We start from the raw sequence: 17,356 nt of genomic DNA, 5'->3' as shown, positions 1-17,356 counted from the left end.
GTAATGCAAACATTGGTGAGAATTCAATGCCACGAAAATCTAAGGGTTCCTCCACAAGGTTCGTCCACAGAGGGTGAGTCAGGGCCTAAGATCAGGCAGAAAGGTATAGTCGATAGACAACAGGTGAATATTCCTGTACTACCCCTTGTTGATCCCGAAGGACGGAGTAGGCTAGGTTGTACAAATATTATTAAGGACCCCTTTGAGAAAATTATGACAGAAAGGAATAAAATTGGGAAAAAAGAAAAAAATGAGAAAGGGAAAAAGCAAAAAAATGAAAGAAATGGCCAATGAACAAAATAGGAAGGGAAAATAATTAAAATTAAAATTAAAATTAAAATTAAAAATAAAACTAAAACCATTAGTTTGTTGACAGAGTTGGTGATTAATTAACTACAAACAATGCCTTTTAAATTAGCCATTACAGCTAGATTTCTTGAGTCAACGATCCTCCTTAGCTGCAAACACATGGATCATGTAAGAAATATTATTTAAAATTCAACAACTTGGCTGTTAACTTTTCAACTTAATCTTTGAAAATCAAGAGCAATATTATTTCAAATCCATAACTTAAATGAGAAAATTTTTATCCAAAAATCATGTTCGGTCAAATTAAATCAATAATAAAGTAAGTACGATACATTTGTTATGTGATTAGTCATTTTTATTAAACTCTATTCCATCACACGGTAAATGTATTGTACTGACTACCATACAATTGGTTTAAATTTGACTAAATTCAATTTGGATTAAAACTTCCGGTTAAATGGTAAATCAAGGGTTTTTAATCCATTTTGTGGGAATCCTCACATTTTATTACATCAATGTTTAGAGAAATTAATTAATATATATAATTAAGTTGCAAGAAGCTGTTTTACTTGCACAAATTGACAATTGTCATTCACATTCTGCATCTAGTTCTCCTTCAACTCAGTTTGAAAAACAACTCCTACAAAGATCAAATTAAGAGGTTTGAGATGGCTGTTTCAGCTTATGCAGCTTTGCTTTCTCTCACGCATGTCCTTGATAATGTCCAGCATCCTACTCGCCGTCATCGACTTCTTGTAGACATAAATCGGATTCAAATTCTGCAGGAAAAAGTCAACTTCTTGCGAGATTTTCTTGAAGTTCACTCCCAAGGGAAGAGCCAACAAGTGGAAGATCTGGCGAGGCAAATCGTTGTTGTTGCGGATGAAGCAGAAGATATCATTGACTCCCACGTTGTGGATCAGCTTCGTGATGGATCTCGAGATCAAAGTCATGCTACGATCACGACCTCGTCTTTTTGTCAAGATATAGACAAAGTAATCGAAAAGATTGACTTGATCAAGAAAGATTTGATGATTGTTAAAGAAGAATGGGGTGACGTACAAGAACAAAAGCCTGTAGCTTCAGCATCTGTCAGGTCATCATCCAGTGGCAAGAATACTATGGTGGGATTTGATGAGCACTTGCTTCGAATCATTGATGAGCTGACGAGAGATGAATCAAATCTCCAAATTCTCCCGATTGTCGGAATGGGAGGTATTGGTAAGACCACTTTAGCTAGAAATGCTTTTGACCATCCATATGTTGTCAATCGCTTTGATATATGTATTTGGTTTACAATATCTCAAGTATACAATGTGCGAGAAATTCTTCTCCACTATCTCAATGATGGAAAAGATGAAGAGAGTAATGAATCTTTGGCTAGATTAGGTGAAAAATTGCACAAAAAGTTATTTGGCAGAAGATATTTGATTGTTATGGATGACGTGTGGAGTACCAAAGCTTGGGATGATTTTAGCTTGTTCTTCCCAAACAATGGGAATGGAAGTCGGGTTTTGATGACTACCAGGTTGTCAAAGGTGGGGGGGTCATTAGGAACTCACAATCCTTATTTGATGGATTTTTTAAATGAGGAGAAAAGTTGGAATTTACTTTGTGAGAAGGTGTTTGGTCAAAACGATTGTCCATATTCGGAATTGGAGAAAGTTGGAAAGGATATCGCAAAAGGTTGCAAAGGACTTCCTATTGCCATTGTAGTAATTAGTGGGCTGCTTGCAAGAACCGACATGAAACAAGAACGTTGGGAGCATATTGCCAGAAATGTTGCGTCTTTTGCTAGTTCAAAAGATAATCGGCATTGTTTGGAGATATTGTCACTGAGTTATAACAATTTGCCTATTCATCTTAAACCATGTTTTCTCTATATGAGTGCTTTCCCAGAAGATAGCAAGATTAAGGTCTCTAGACTAATCAAATTATGGGTTGCTAACGGATACTCGAAACCTGAGAGAGGTAAAAACTTGGAAGAGATTGCAATGGAATATTTGGAAGATCTTATTGATAGGAATTTGATTTTAATTTCTGAACGGACAGATGGTGGAAAAATAAGAAGTTGTAGCATTCATGATCTTTTGAGGAACCTATGCTTGAGAGAATCTAAGAAAGAGCATCTTTTTCGTGTCTCAAAAACACAACGAATTCGTATTTTGCCACAGGAGAAAAACGTATGCTTTACATGTGGTGAGCGAGCCTCGCCACAAGAAAGTATAGATGTCCCAGAAATTCTTGTTGGCTCGCGTTCCACATTGGTTGCTAGTGGGCTGGTGTGTGATACATGTAAAAGAAAGCACCAACATCTTGATATATTCAGATGGGTGAAGCTTTTCGGGCAGTCTTGTGAAAAACTTCGGCAACATACTAAATTGCGGTTGATTGATGTTCGAACAAGTGTGTTCTGGTATCGTACTCTTAGCAAATTTGAATTCGTGCCTTCGTCCTCTATACCTTTATTGTGGAACTTACAGACTTTACTTATAGATGGAAGCGGAGCAAATGTCAAGAAGCGACCAATCGTCGTTCCATCTAAAGTTTGGGAGATGCCACAACTTAGACATATCGTCATGGATTTGGGTTTTTTACCTACTCCTGTAGATACTCAAGATACCATCACTCTGGAAAATCTGCAGACTCTTTCCACAATGCATAATTTTAGGTGTACAAAAGAGGTTTTTGAAAGAATCCCAAATCTGAAGAAACTGAAAGCTCGTTATCTCAACGTCAAAGATTGGTCCTTCTATTGTCTTCACAATCTTGCTCATCTGCATAGGCTTGAATCCTTGTCTCTCATAGCTGAAGATTTGTTATTGGAGAAAACCGCCTTTCCGACTTCACTCAAGAGGTTGAGTTTGTCCAAATGCAGAATTCCTTGGGGACATATCACGATTATTGGTTCTTTGTTGCCCAATCTTGAAGTGCTTAAATTGTTGAATAATGCTTTTAGAGGGTCCGAGTGGAGTCCAGTTGAAGGGCAATTTCCTCGACTCAAAGTCTTGTTTATTTCGGACAGCGACCTGGTGTCGTGGAGAGCTGATGATTTCCATTTTCCACATCTCGAGAGCCTTTTCCTCCGACTGATGCATAAGTTGGAAGAGATCCCTTCAGGTATTGGACATATAGAGACGCTTCGTTCAATTCATTTGAACAAGTGCAGTGAGCTAGTCGTCAACTCGGCAAAGCAAATACTGGAGGAACAATCTAGCTATGGAAATGAGCTTGAAGTCCGTGTAGATCGAAAAAAGGTCAGTGTTGATGATTCCTGAACACTCGGAATCAAACAAAACGACAACATCTTTTACACAGATAAGGTAATGTTCCATGTCCAACAGATAATATGATTAGTAATCGACTCTATTTTTTTTTTTTAACTTAAATTAAAAGAGAAGGTAATGTTATTTTGATACCAAGTAATTATGAATTACTTAATTAGTACGAGTTTAAATATAAATATGACTTTGGCACCCAATTCATTTTTTAATTCAACATTTTTGTTATCTTTTTATGTGATGAGTACTTTACTCTTAGATACTAAATTAAAATATAATAAATTTATCAATTTTATTTTTCCATAAATTCCTATTGATATATTTTTGTCTTTATTTGACTTTCAGTTCATATTTGGCTAACAAGATTATTATATTTTTAGTACTAATTTTGATACTTTTTACTATTTATTTTTCAATATATACAGAAAAACTCTTTATTAAATAACTTATAAATTAATTAGTCAAGTGATGAGAATAGAGATTTTCATGGTCGAAGATATTTTTTGCATTTATTTGGGATTTTAAAATTTGATTTGCAAAACTTCAAAAGTTTCAATTTTGGATTATAAATTTAGAATGCAATTTCAACTTGTCTGTGGTTGTAATGCATTTTGAAAAATTTTACTTTTAATATAATTAATTGCTAAGGAATAAGTTATTTTATAAATATTGATAAATAAAGTGAATTTTAAATTAATGAAATATTACTATCAAATATAAAATTGAAAGCCATATGGTTCAAAGCCTAAGGGGAAACAATGGAATTCTTTGAGCATGGTATAGTGTTTGCGTCTTATTGTCCCAATAATATTTAGACACGTTACGATCAATGTAAAATAATTATTACTGATATTATCACCGACATCGCAATTTTAAACCATTACTCTTAATGATAAAAGTATAAAAATTTTAGAGTTAATTATACTTAGATCTCCTCTAAAAATATAAATTCAAGAATCCAAAAAATCCGACCCATACGCAAATACGGACATCCAGCAGATTTTTAAGCTATTTTATCCATAAGGGAGGGGCTTTTTCGTCTTTTTGCCTAGATAGGGTGAATACCCCCGTCACTATACTCCACTCATCCCTGCAGTTGTGCATCTTTTTTCTGGCAATTTCAACAAGTGCACCTGCACAAGATCGGAGGTGTTTGTGATGGCTGTTGCAGCTTATGCAGCTTTACTTTCTCTTAAGCATGACTTCGACAATATCCAGCATCCTGTTCGTCGCCATCGGCTTCATGTAGACACAGATCGAATTCAAAGCTGGCAAGAAAAAGTAGAGTTCTTGCTGGAGTTCCTCGAAGTTCATTCTCAAAGTAAAAGCCAAGAAATAGAAGATCTGGCGAGGCAAATCGCTGTTGTTGCGGTTGAAGCAGATGATGTCATTGACCGTCATGTAGTGGATCAACTTTGTGAAGGATCTCAAGATGAAAGTCATGACCTTGCCGCCCTCTCATCTTTTTGTCAAGATATAGACAAGATAATTGAAAAGATTGATGGGATCACCCAAGATTTGATGATGATTAAAGAGAAATGGGGCGACAACGTTCAAGAGAAGAATTCTGCAGTTTCCGTACCAGTTAGTTCAAGAACACTTCCTTCCGGTGGCAACGATACTATGGTGGGATTTGAGGAAGGCTTGCTTCAGATCATGGATGTGCTTACTAGCGATGAATCTAACCTTCAAATTCTCCCAATTGTTGGAATGGGAGGGATTGGTAAGACCACTCTTGCTAGAAATGTTTTTAATAATCCATATATAATCAACCGATTTGATATACTTACTTGGATAACAATATCTCAAGAATACAGCATGAAAGAAATTCTTTTAGGCCTTTTGAATGATGGAAGTATAAAAGAACGTGCAGAAATAGAAGAGTTAGAAGCACTTCTGTATCAAAGATTATTTGGCAGAAAGTATTTGATTGTTATGGATGATATTTGGAGTATCAAAGTTTGGGATGATTTAAAAAAGTTCTTCCCGGATAATAGGAATGGGAGTCGAATTATGATGACTACTAGGCTAACCAATGTGGCTGTTTCTTTAGGCACTCTTGAACCCTATTCGATGGATTTCCTAGACTATGATAAAAGTTGGAATTTACTTTGTGAGAAGGTATTTGGTGAAAAAAGTTGCCCTTATCCAGAATTAGAGGGAATTGGAAAAGATATAGCCAAAGGCTGCAAAGGGCTTCCTCTTGCACTTGTAGTAATTGGTGGGCTCCTTGCAAATTCCAACATGCAACGTGAATATTGGGTGTCAATTGCGAGAAATGTGAACTCATTTGCCAATTCACAAGATAATGAGCATTGCTTAAAAATATTGCTTTTGAGTTACAACAACTTATCTATTCATCTTAAATTATGTTTTCTCTATATGAGAGCTTTTCCAGAAGACCATGAGATTAATGTCTCCAAACTCATCAAGTCATGGATCGCTCAAGGATTCATAAAACCAGTAAGAGGTAAAAGTCTGGACGAGGTTGCAAAGAAATACTTGAAAGATCTTGTTGATAGAAATATGATTTTAATTCATAAATGGACAAGGAGGGGAAAGATGAAAACATGCAGCATCCATGACCTTTTGAGGGATCTATGTCTCAAAGAATTTGAAAGAGAAAATCTTTTCAGTGTCTCTAAAGTCGAACACATTGAACTTTCAGGAAAGTTTAAAAATTATGTGTGCTGTCTATGTAGTCATCCATATCCAAAAGAAAGGATACATCTCCAAGCAGTTCTTGTTGGCTCGCGATCTGCACCATCTAGTCCCTTGGTGTGCGAGGCCTGTAGAGTTATGCATCCAAATCTTATTAGATTAAGATGGGTGAAGGTAATCAACCATGTTCATGGCTTTTCCGGTGAAAATTTTCCGCAACACACTAGATTGCGGTGCCTTACTATCAAAGCATCTCGTGAGGGTCAGGGAGATTGGGCTGAAGCGAAATTTGTATTTCCGTGTACAATTTCTTTACTATGGAATCTACAGATTTTGGTGCTTGATTTGGAGTATTCATATTCTCATCCATTAGTTTTGCCGTTTGAAATTTGGGAGATGCCACAACTTATGCGTCTCAGTGTTGGAGGTTTTAGTTTGCGTGATCCACACATGCATCAACTTGAGATTACTTTGGAAAACCTAAGTGTTCTTTCTACAAGAACTTTCAAGTGCAGTGAGGAAGTCATCAAAAGAATGCCAAATCTGAAGAAACTACGAAGTAGCTATTCAAACGGCTTAGTGAAGGATTCGCACTATTCTCTTTGCAATCTTGCCCAGCTGAATAAACTTGCATCACTCTACTTAGAGCATTATTCCCTGTCGGAGGGCATCGCCTTCCCAACTTCACTCGAGAAGTTGACATTGTCTCGGTGCAGTATTCCTTGGGAAGAAATGACGATCATTGGGTCATCACTACCCAATCTTGAAGTACTTGAACTGAAGCATCCCACCTTCCAGGGGGCAGAGTGGAATCTGGTAGAAGAAGAATTTCTTCGACTGAGAGTGTTGTCAATTTCGGGTTGTAAGCTAGTTAGCTGGAGAGTGGAGAGTAATCACTTTCCGAAGCTTGAGAGACTTTTCCTTGAAGACATGCATGATCTGAAGGAGATCCCATCTAGTATTGGAGATATAGCCACACTGGTTTCAATTCATTTGGATACTTGCGGCAATTCAGTCCTCCACTCCGCAATGCAAATGCTAAACGAACAAGTTGACTATGGTAATGAGTTTGAACTTCTTATAAATGGTGAAGATATCTATTCGTTGATTCTTGGAGAAGGTAAAGATATGGGTTGGTGGAACCCGGACGACGACGACCATTAGGAATGGTAAAATGCTTTTTCTATGAAAAATTAGGAATTTGAATTAATTTAGCATTATCCATTTGCTCATCCCATTTATATCTTCTTCCTCAGTCTTATAAACTGTGACAACTTCAAGGCAATGTCCAAAGTGCCCATTCAAATGTTTTTTTTTCTCGGATCTTTTATTTTTGCATCCTTAGTCCTTTTTCTTGTGTAAGAAGATGATCCCATATGTTTTTACTTCCTTTATAGTTTTCAGAGTCGTGGCCATTTATAGTTTAGAGATAAATTAATTCTTTTTTATTTTGATGTCATAAGAGTATTTTATCAAGTTTACTTACTAATTAATAGCATCTGACAAGCTTACGATGAAATAAAAATCTAAATTTTGAAGTTTTTATTAGATGTAAACCAACCATTATTAATAATGGTTTTTAACTTTTAACGTTGTTGGATTAATGGACCTCTATTAAATAAATTAAGAAATCAAAATAGGCCTCAGTAAAGAAATTAAAATAATATTTAAGACTAATTAAATCATCTTCCACTCGAAATATATGTGGGGATAATATAATTGTGACAAAATAAATATTTTTGTCATATAATAATCACAATATTAAAATTATCACTTAATTGTTTGTACATACGTATGCATACAATATTGTAGTATGATAAGATTTGATACTACAATAAAATCAACAAGTATAAGCTCGATCTCAATCAAATTCACTCCACACTAGATAACTGCCACACATGTCTCTCATTTTTTTAAAAAAATTACGTGCTACCTTAAATATAGTACCAATTAAGCTTTGAGGTTGTAGAGTTTCGTCGTGGCAAAAATTTTTTTGACTTGCTCGTACTATCGATTTGTTGTGTTGTATGGTAATAACTTGTGTGTGATGAAAGCCCCAATTATAGATATGAGCATGCTTCGACTTGAGTTTTGAATTAAATTAAACACAAATTTAAGTAGTGCATAAAAATTGAACTTGAGTTTTGACAAAAGGGGCAAAAAGGAAAAAAAAAAAAAAAATGAGGGTGAAGCACAATTAGTGAGCAGCATCTTCTTCTTCACAGAACTTAGTGTACTCTTTGGGTCCCATCAAGGATTCCAATTCAGAAGGATTGGAGGGCTTCACCTTTATCATCCATCCATCTTCATATGGGCTTGTGTTGATCTTCATCCCCATTATTGCAAACACAAGAACCAAACATTTCATTTTTCCACAAAAAAAATGTCAATTTATTACAACGAGTAATTTTTACGTACCAATCCAGGAGTTTCTTTGAGCTTCGCGTTGATCTCCACAATCTCACCGGAGATGGGAGAGTTCACATCGCTCGTCGCCTTTACACTCTCGACCGATCCAAAAGAATCGCCTTGCGTCACCGGTTTCCCTGCCTCCGGCAGCTCCACAAACACCACTTCTCCTAGATGGTCCTAAGAACATGCAGTAGTATCACTCAAAGGTCATGTTCACATCCATTTGGCATTGATGGCCAAAAAGGTTTTTCTTTCCTTCAAAAAATATGATAAGGCCAATAATTTTAACTGTTTTTCCCCCCTTAATATGCCGTCATTACATCTTTCACTATACTAAAGTATCATATCCTTATCGATTACATCAACAATTTCATTACAACAAATAAATAAATATTTACATTCATGAAACTCAAACTCAAAACTTCTTACTAAGCTGACAGCCTCAAACGCAAGCCGAAATTATCATACTATCTACTCATTATGGAGGTATATCCAAACATATCATAAATAAACACAATATATTACCTAACACCTTATCCTACTCGAATCACAAAAAGGACATCATGAGATGCTCCAAACACACACACACACACATATATATATATCGAGAGAGAGAGAGAATAAAACCTGGGCATGGTGAGTGATTCCAACGGTGGCTACAGGGCCATCATGCTTCACCCATTCATGTGAATTAGCATACTTGAACCCCTCCAACACTGCAAAAATCCATTATTTTGCAGTACAGAAAATAAACAGAAAGGGATAAATTAAGAGTGATAATAGATTTGGTTACATACCAGTAGAGAAGCATCTGGAGAGTGAAAAAGCAGGAGATTTTGAAGCAGCAGTAGAGAGTTTGAGGGCATTGGCTGTAGAAGAAGCCCACATTCTGAGTGCCATATTCCTCAAATTATTACAACTGTTGGAGACTCCTAAACTTGGTGTTGATGTAATAACAAAAGGAGGAATAAAGGGTTGCAATATAGTTTGGTGCTTTTGTATTATCTTTGATGAATGGTGAGGAATGAAAGCCTCATCCTACGAATTCACACCATCTCCCTTCCATATACATATATATATATTATTGTTTTTTTTTTATTATTACTATTATTCTTCATGTTATTTTTTTTTTATTATTCTCAATCATTAAAAGTAACAAATATATACTTCCATATCTTGCATATTTGAGGGTTTTTTTTTTTATTTGAAAAGTAATTTTAGTTATAATAAGTTAATTACATCCCGAATATTATCATACGTGCCAGCTATTTTGTAAATACATACATTCTTGGTCATGTAATTAGTTTAAATTTGAGGAGCTCGATTATAAATTGGATTTTCTTTTATGACGCTATGATATTTAAAAATGTCGAACTTAATTTATTGAAAATTTACATCAAAGTTGGAAACATAATAATTAGATTATTGGCACCAAAGGTAGTTATGTTTAAGCAGTTAAGTTAACGTATAAAGTCGTGCACACGAGTATTTACAATTTTTCCCAACTTAATTATATATTAAAATGAAAAAACAATAGATAAGTAATTTCTTTTTTGGGGCGTTTGCAAGCATTTAAATTAAGTGTTTTTTTTTTAATTATAACTTATATTATGTTAAATGAAGGTATTTAAAAGTATAACTAATTATTTTTTATAATTTTCTTAAGTTAAATTAAAATAAGTTAAAAGTTATAAAGTGGTGGGTAAGTTTTTATTGCAATTTAAAATACTTTTTTTAAATAAGATAATTTTTTATGACTTTTGTGCCATAATTATTTTTTTATATATATTTTAAAAATGCCCTTAAATTTCAAGGTTAGTAATTTCATAAATAAGCTGATTATCAATTTTTTTTTTACTAAATATTTTCATATCAACTTCTTTTTCCTAATTATAACCGTTACTTCCAAATACTCTCAATTTTTGCATTTTAATCATTTGTGTATTTATTTTTAAAATTTAAGCATTTTTTAAAAAGTATAAGTTTTTGCAAGCACCCCTTTAAATAATTCTGTTCAAAAGGTTTATATGGGTGAAATTACGCTTTTGGTCCTATAGGATACATAGGGAGTTCAACACATTTAATTCTCTACTTTACCAAAATTTTAAAATAGTTCCGAAATTGAAAGTTTGACATATTTAATACTATAATTTATGAAATTTTTTAAACCAAAACTAAAAGTTGATATATTTAATACTATACTTTTTGAAATCTTTTAAATGATTCCAAAAATAAAAAAACTCGATATATTTGATCCCGCAAATTTTGTAAAGCAGAGGAGTAAATGTTTTGAGTATTTTGAATTTTGGGATCATTTTTAAAATTCAGTAAATGTGTCGAATTTTTTTAATTTGAAAATTATTTTAAAAATCTTGTAAAATATAGGATTAAAAGTATTAAACACAATAGGATTAAAAGTATAATTGTAACGGTTAATGTGTATATATTATATTTTTAATTTTTCATATGCTTGTTTTAAGTGGCTAATTTTACTTTTTTGTTAAAACAAAATTAAATTCGAGGCTAACGCATTTATCAATTACATGAATCAGTAGAAGAAACAAAATACTTTATGATAAATAATTAATATTAATCACGATTAAATGAAATTGATAAAAAAAATAATTTTTTTTATTATGAAAAATTTATTTTTCACATCTAAGAGTCAAATATTTTAGTCAACTTTACAAAATGACAGCCAGTAACTATGTTTGATTTTGATCAATAATTATTTACTATGATTATTTATTATTAATTATATTTTTTAAGTAATTTTTTTATTTGATTTATTACATGAATAATGAAAATTACATCAATAGTTTGAAATTAAAACATATTACACGCTCAATTTCACAGTTTCTTGAGCGTGAGTTTCAACTCTGGATTTCAGAATCTCAATCAGTACACTCTGTAAACAGAATCTTTCCAATCCCACCCTTCTAATCCTTCCATAGATCTGCAAATATCTCCTCGGAAGCCACCGGAAAGGCAATTTGGCATTTCATCAAACATCTTTCCAGGTAATTTGTTTCTGAGGTTGTTCAAGAATTGATTAGAAATCTTAAGTTGATTTTACTATTCAGTTCTGCTCTGGGTTATTCTGGTTAAGAATTATGATCGTAGATATTGCCACCTAAGATGCCTGCTATGCATAATTGCTTTGTGGCTCAGCTTTCAGAACTGGAGAAGATGTTTGGCAGATCAAAATTATTGGGTTTAATTAAGTGATTGGAAGTTATAAATGGAGCCCAAGTCGCCTTCGAAATCGAAACCTCAGATTACGGGGTTCACTTGCGATCCCAGATCGCCGAAGTTCGTTGTAGTCACTATTTCGATAATTTTGATTTTTGGAATGGTTTGTGGATATTTCATTTTTAAAGAACGGATTTGGACGACTGAGAAGATCCGGACATATTTCACTGTCGTGTTAGACTGTGGAAGTACAGGCTCAAGAGTAAATGTGTTTGAATGGATGACTGGAAATGACAGTAGAGTTTATGGAAATTTACCTGTTTTGTTGCGTAGTTACCCAGATAATGTGAATAAGAGCAGTGGCTGTCAGTACCACTGCATGCAAACTGAGCCTGGATTGCATTATTTCGTCAATGATGTAGTAGGTGTGAGGGCCTCTTTAGAGCCACTGATTAGATATGCGGAACAGTGGGTTCCTTTGGAAAGACGTGCTGCAACGCCTATATTCATTTTAGCTACAGCTGGAATGAGGAGGTTAGTGGCTGAGGAAGCTAAGCGAATTCTGGGAGATGTCGAAACTGTTGTGAAAGAGCATGAGTTTCTATATAGGAAGAGCTGGGTTAGGGTGTTGACTGGGAAGGAAGAGGCATATTATGGTTGGGCTGCACTGAATTATAAGATGGGGGTCTTTGGAAAATCTTCGAGGACGTCCACATTGGGACTCCTTGATTTAGGGGGCTCATCATTGCAGGTGGTGGCTGAAGTAGATGTTTCAACGAAAGACGAGCATGTTTTTAGATCAAAGATTGGGCCAGTTGAGCATGATATTGTGGCGTATTCACTACCAGCCTTTGGTTTGAATGAAGCTTTTGATAGGACAATCGCTTTGCTAAGTCATACTCAGGCACTTGGAGAAAGTGCTGGTGGCGTCTTTGAAGTGAGACATCCATGTCTTGGTTCTGGTTTTGTCCAAAACTACACATGCCATGGTTGCTTTGGCAGCGATTACTCTAGAGTTAAAATAAATATGAGCAATCAGGTGCAAGTGAGTGAGTTAAATTCTGTGTTCCTTGTTGGGGAACCGAATTGGGAACAGTGCAAAGTAATTGCAGGGGCAGCTGCCATCAATTCTAGCAGTTCAGAATTGTCGTACCATCTTAATCATTCAAAATGCATAGGCTTGTTTTCTTATGGAGGTCAGTTGAACTTATCTTGAGAATATAATCTTTTAACAAGCTATATAAAATTCCCACACTTTGATACCTTTAGGTTACTTGAATGTGCTGTCTGCATGCACATGGGTTGCTAGTTCTTGATATTATCATGATCTATGATGTTGCAAACAGATTAATTTCTTTCCTGCAAGGATTTTAGCTTTTTCAGATTGAAGAACTCTAAATTTTCCCATTTCCACTTTATAAATATGAAGGAATATGATGAAGCCTACCGAGCTTTACTTCATATATGAGGTTGATTAAAGCAATTTGTGGAGATTGCCTTATTAGGAAATCTTGTTGAGCTTGAATGATGAACAAGAGAACAAGCAAATCTTGGACTGTGCACTTTTCTCATTGCAGCTAAATGCAATTGAGCAATTTTAGTATTTGCCTCTCCCAGCACATGACCAATACATAACTGAGGATCATTATTTTTCCAACTGATCCGTCAGCTTTCCCCAGCATACTATCTATACATAACTAAAGAGCGTTATCATGAGTTATCCTATATTCACTAAGACTCAATCCAAAATTAATAAATCATGCTTCATTTTAAATTTTAATCTTTTTCGGTGGAGAATAGTTTGTTATTTCGAAAATGCCATGTTCTGTGAACTGAGGGGGTGAACGAAGTGTAAAACTGATCCCTTTCAATAGAAAAGGTAAACCAGATATTACAGGTAAATACCTAGGTCGCTGAATGATTTTGCTAAGCATTTGCTGTATATCTTATTGGGACATAGTTGATCTCTGCTGGATTCTGATTATCTACCTTTTTCTCCTCTGCAGGCTCTACAAAGCTTAATTTAACAAAAACCTTACACACCGTCTCACGGTACCATGCATTATCCGGGTTTTTTGCTGTCTATCATGCGCTAAACTTGAGTCAGAGGGCAAATCTTTCTATGCTGTGGGAGTCGGGCGAGAAGTTATGTTCAGGATCATGGGCTGATCAGGAAAGCAGCAATGGACAATATTGCTTTCGAGTGCCCTATTTGACATCACTCATCGAAAATGCTCTTTGTCTCAGTGACATCGAAATAATATTTGGGCCTGGAGACGTTTCTTGGACATTGGGTGCTTCATTAATTGAAGGAGAGTTTTTATGGCTTGATCCTGAGAAATCACAGAATCCCATGTTAACTCTGAAAGACTATATAATGATACCGTCTCCAGTGCTTATATTTGTGTTGCTTTTATCCCTTCTGCTCATTGTTTACTGCTGTCAAATTAAGTTGCCTATGCCTGGAAGGAAAACTGCTAGTACTAGGACATCATTGCCATCTTATTTATGTCCTAAACGTCAGATTAACTAATCATTGGGTTTATTATTTCTTCATTGGAAGATATAGAATTCAAGTGAACTTCTATTGTATGTACTTTATAGAATCTAAAGTCATCAGTGATTCAAATTCATCTGCAAATTTTGCATGTCCACACTAATTTTCCTCTTCTTCCGTAAAGTTGCTGTGTGGCTGGTTGCCAAATAGTGGACTTAACAATGTGGCTAGGAAGTACTCTTGTTTTATCCTATTTGTGTGCTATTCTTGGTTTGAAAACTTGCTTTGCTGTGCTACAAGAATCATAATATGTTTTTCCAAGCAGATCAGAATCAAAACCAGCAGATCACACTTCTATCCCCCAATAAATGTCACATGTGGATCAAGAACATGATAACATAGGTTTTGCAAATCAAGATGTCATAGCAACAAGAAAGTTTGTCCAACACATAATTTACATGAAGATTCAGCAGAAATTGCCACCTTAGATTAGGTGAAAATTCTCCTGCTTGTACGCGTGCTAGTGAGTGATATTTTGAGGAAACACAAACTTAATCCTTCCATAATAATGCTCCGAACTCCCTAGTTAGAAGCACAACACTATGAAGGAAAACAACAGAAAGTTACTTGGATGAGCTTCAGTATGTAGCTAAGAGACGGGACTTCCAACTGTTTGCCTCAGATCCAAACATCCACTCAAACTTCATTTACACAACCAATGAAGCTTCAGTATGCAGCCGAGAGACGGGACTTGCAACCATTTGCCTCAGATCCACCAACATCCGCCCAAACTTCATTTACACGACCAATGAACCTAAAAGGGGAATTATACTGTGCAATAGAGTAAGCATATTCACTCTCAGTAGAAGTTGTGTTTGCCCACTCAGACCTACTCAAACTGAGGGCAAGTTTCTTGGCCTCTTTAACGATATTGTTATCCCTTGCAAATCCTGAAAATTTCCTGACAGCAATGCACCGACTTTTCCACCAGTCGGGTTGAAGGTTCAGTTCGGGAAGAGGAAGGGGTGGGGTGGCCTGGAACTTCTCAGGCAGATAAAATTTGACAAAGTATGCCGATGAGTGAAGAGGACCAGCTCCTGGGACAATGCTCGTCAAGACGGGGACAGTCATTGGTATCCTAGAGAAGTTCAAGTTTGCGCCTTCTATGAACTGGAACAATCTGCAACCGGGAGAAAAATTTGGAATCAGTACATCTAGACCAGATTGATGCACCGCTTTTGGTTTTGCATGCATCTAACATCCAACTCGATGCTGAAACATGGAATCCTCTTTCCATCTGATAAATACAACTAACAATCTATCAATGACTTAATCCAGTCTGAAGAGATTCTTGATCTCTTACATATGAACTAGATAAAACAAACTAAGAACCCCTATGGATTAACTTGGACATTTTCAAGCCAAGTTCAGACCAAATCTTTTTTCCCAATGATGATAGTGCAATCAATTGTATCCTTCTCTCTTCTGAATTTGGTTCATGATAGGGTACCTTCCAGCCATGAGGGCTCATAGCCTGCAATACTCATCAAAAAGTTTACAGACCAAACTTACAACAGCTTTATTACTGGACTTTGCAGAAGTAACATTAGACAAAGTTTGACGCTTTTTTAAGAAACACCATAGTCACTCCTCCAACAATTCGTAGGAATTGTACTTAAGTCCCAGAATTGAAACAACCAAGAAGCAACTTCAACATAACCCAAAAAAGATGAACTTACACTACATAGCTACATGCTAAAAATGCAAGAAACACAGACACTGAACGGTAAGATCATAACTACAAACAATTATACAACGAAGTCAATTTTCATTCTTTCATCCCTTTTTCATTATCCCAAGAACAATCAAGAGATATATAGTAAAAGCACAATGATATAACTTAAATACCACCAAACAAACACCCCTACCCCCCCCCCCCCCCCCCCCCAAAAGAAAAAAAAAAAAAGAAAAAGAGAAAGAGGATCAGCAAAAGGGTACCTGTGGAAGCCATCTTTGGTAGCTTTCTCAAAGGAGATTTCGTCAACAGGGGCAGTCATCCAAGCTGATTCCCTGTAAAATCTCACCTCAAAATCAGATTCTGAATGCACTACTGTGTATTGTGGTGATTCTAACCCCTTGCACTCAACCTTTCCAGTTATAATAATTGAAATTGTAAAGAACAGTATTAGTCTTAGAATCGTGATTCTTGGAGAACCCATTTCCCAGGAACAAACGAAACACAAGAATAAGAAGATGGCGATTCTGATGATGGTGTCAATGGATGAATTCAAAACCTTCTTTCTCTTGAAGTCGAAACTTGACAAATGGTTAAGGGACGAGTTGGGGAATCTATGAGATTGAAATCGCAAAAACTAGTCTTGCTTCTCACATAAAACCGACTTTGGTTATGATAGGAGAAGTGTGTTAACGTGGGCAACAACTAAAAACAGCTGAACGAGAAAGAAATCACTATATGTATTTTTATTGGACTAAATTAATTTTATAATATTATTTTTTTAAAGAATAAATTTATAACATGATATACTTATTAATTACTTTTTACATTATACATATTTCATTTTATTAATTACTTTTCCATACTTTCATATTTCGTATTTATTACTTTTTCACATTATAATTATTTACTCATTTCATATACCACGAAATGACAAAAAAAATTACTATGGTACTATTTATAACATTTATAAATTAAAATTCTTTTTCATTTCACATTCAAATTTTATCATTAATGCCACTTTGGTACCTAAATATAAATGACTTAGCCGAATTTCACGAGTAATATTACTTTGATAGCCAATTAATTTTTTTTATTTCTATATTATCTTTTATATAAGGACTATTTTACCTTAGTACTAAAAATCAAAATAATTAATACACCAAAGAAAATTTCGCATAAATTTCAATCAAGACATTTGACTTCCAAGTCTTGTTTTTTGATTATTATACTTGATAATAATATTTTTTCTACTAACTTTATTTATAA

General features: G+C 34.9%; 5 protein-coding genes across 6 annotated transcripts; 3 read left to right on the top strand and 2 right to left on the bottom strand.

Annotated features, from left to right (window-relative positions):
* LOC105157463 (putative late blight resistance protein homolog R1A-10) lies at window positions 978–3,587 on the top strand. The gene has a single exon (XM_011073871.1). It carries the CDS (start codon window positions 978–980, stop codon window positions 3,585–3,587), a length of 2,610 nt encoding a protein of 869 aa, XP_011072173.1.
* On the top strand, window positions 3,496–7,509 carry LOC105157266 (putative late blight resistance protein homolog R1A-3). The gene is made up of 2 exons (XM_011073633.2): window positions 3,496–3,632; window positions 4,687–7,509. Exon 2 carries the CDS (start codon window positions 4,749–4,751, stop codon window positions 7,413–7,415), a length of 2,667 nt encoding a protein of 888 aa, XP_011071935.1. The 5' UTR covers window positions 3,496–3,632; window positions 4,687–4,748; the 3' UTR covers window positions 7,416–7,509.
* On the bottom strand, window positions 8,341–9,699 carry LOC105157265 (glycine cleavage system H protein 3, mitochondrial-like). The gene is made up of 4 exons (XM_011073632.2): window positions 9,461–9,699; window positions 9,291–9,379; window positions 8,670–8,840; window positions 8,341–8,577 (listed from the first exon to the last, which is right to left on the bottom strand). Exons 1-4 carry the CDS (start codon window positions 9,561–9,563, stop codon window positions 8,449–8,451), a joined length of 492 nt encoding a protein of 163 aa, XP_011071934.1. The 5' UTR covers window positions 9,564–9,699; the 3' UTR covers window positions 8,341–8,448.
* Window positions 11,516–14,488, top strand: LOC105157263 (probable apyrase 7). 2 transcript variants are annotated; one of them, XM_011073631.2, is made up of 3 exons: window positions 11,516–11,683; window positions 11,835–13,051; window positions 13,862–14,488. In XM_011073631.2, exons 2-3 carry the CDS (start codon window positions 11,905–11,907, stop codon window positions 14,386–14,388), a joined length of 1,674 nt encoding a protein of 557 aa, XP_011071933.1. In that variant the 5' UTR covers window positions 11,516–11,683; window positions 11,835–11,904; the 3' UTR covers window positions 14,389–14,488. The 2 variants fall into 2 exon arrangements, with proteins under 2 accessions (XP_011071933.1, XP_011071932.1); XM_011073630.2 differs by having other exon boundaries at window positions 11,516–13,051.
* On the bottom strand, window positions 14,729–16,760 carry LOC105157262 (heme-binding protein 2-like). The gene is made up of 2 exons (XM_011073629.2): window positions 16,351–16,760; window positions 14,729–15,532 (listed from the first exon to the last, which is right to left on the bottom strand). Exons 1-2 carry the CDS (start codon window positions 16,569–16,571, stop codon window positions 15,079–15,081), a joined length of 675 nt encoding a protein of 224 aa, XP_011071931.1. The 5' UTR covers window positions 16,572–16,760; the 3' UTR covers window positions 14,729–15,078.

The sequence above is a fragment of the Sesamum indicum genome, linkage group LG3 (assembly GCF_000512975.1).
Source record: "Sesamum indicum cultivar Zhongzhi No. 13 linkage group LG3, S_indicum_v1.0, whole genome shotgun sequence".
Classification (NCBI taxonomy): domain Eukaryota; kingdom Viridiplantae; phylum Streptophyta; class Magnoliopsida; order Lamiales; family Pedaliaceae; genus Sesamum; species Sesamum indicum.
This window is presented reverse-complemented; position numbering and strand designations above follow the sequence as displayed.

Excerpts from the sequence above, each read along its gene's own strand:
- LOC105157463 (XM_011073871.1), top strand. The coding sequence starts at position 978 with ATGGCTGTTTCAGCTTATGCAGCTTTGCTTTCTCTCACGCATGTCCTT.
- LOC105157266 (XM_011073633.2), top strand. The coding sequence starts at position 4,749 with ATGGCTGTTGCAGCTTATGCAGCTTTACTTTCTCTTAAGCATGACTTC.
- LOC105157265 (XM_011073632.2), bottom strand. The coding sequence starts at position 9,563 with ATGGCACTCAGAATGTGGGCTTCTTCTACAGCCAATGCCCTCAAACTC. Across the intron at positions 8,841-9,290 it reads GAATCACTCACCATGCCCAG|GACCATCTAGGAGAAGTGGT; the intron begins GTTTTATTCTCT and ends GCATGTTCTTAG. Across the intron at positions 8,578-8,669 it reads TCAAAGAAACTCCTGGATTG|ATCAACACAAGCCCATATGA; the intron begins GTACGTAAAAAT and ends ATGGGGATGAAG.
- LOC105157263 (XM_011073631.2), top strand. The coding sequence starts at position 11,905 with ATGGAGCCCAAGTCGCCTTCGAAATCGAAACCTCAGATTACGGGGTTC. Across the intron at positions 13,052-13,861 it reads AGGCTTGTTTTCTTATGGAG|GCTCTACAAAGCTTAATTTA; the intron begins GTCAGTTGAACT and ends TCTCCTCTGCAG.
- LOC105157262 (XM_011073629.2), bottom strand. The coding sequence starts at position 16,571 with ATGGGTTCTCCAAGAATCACGATTCTAAGACTAATACTGTTCTTTACA. Across the intron at positions 15,533-16,350 it reads ACCAAAGATGGCTTCCACAG|ATTGTTCCAGTTCATAGAAG; the intron begins GTACCCTTTTGC and ends TCCCGGTTGCAG.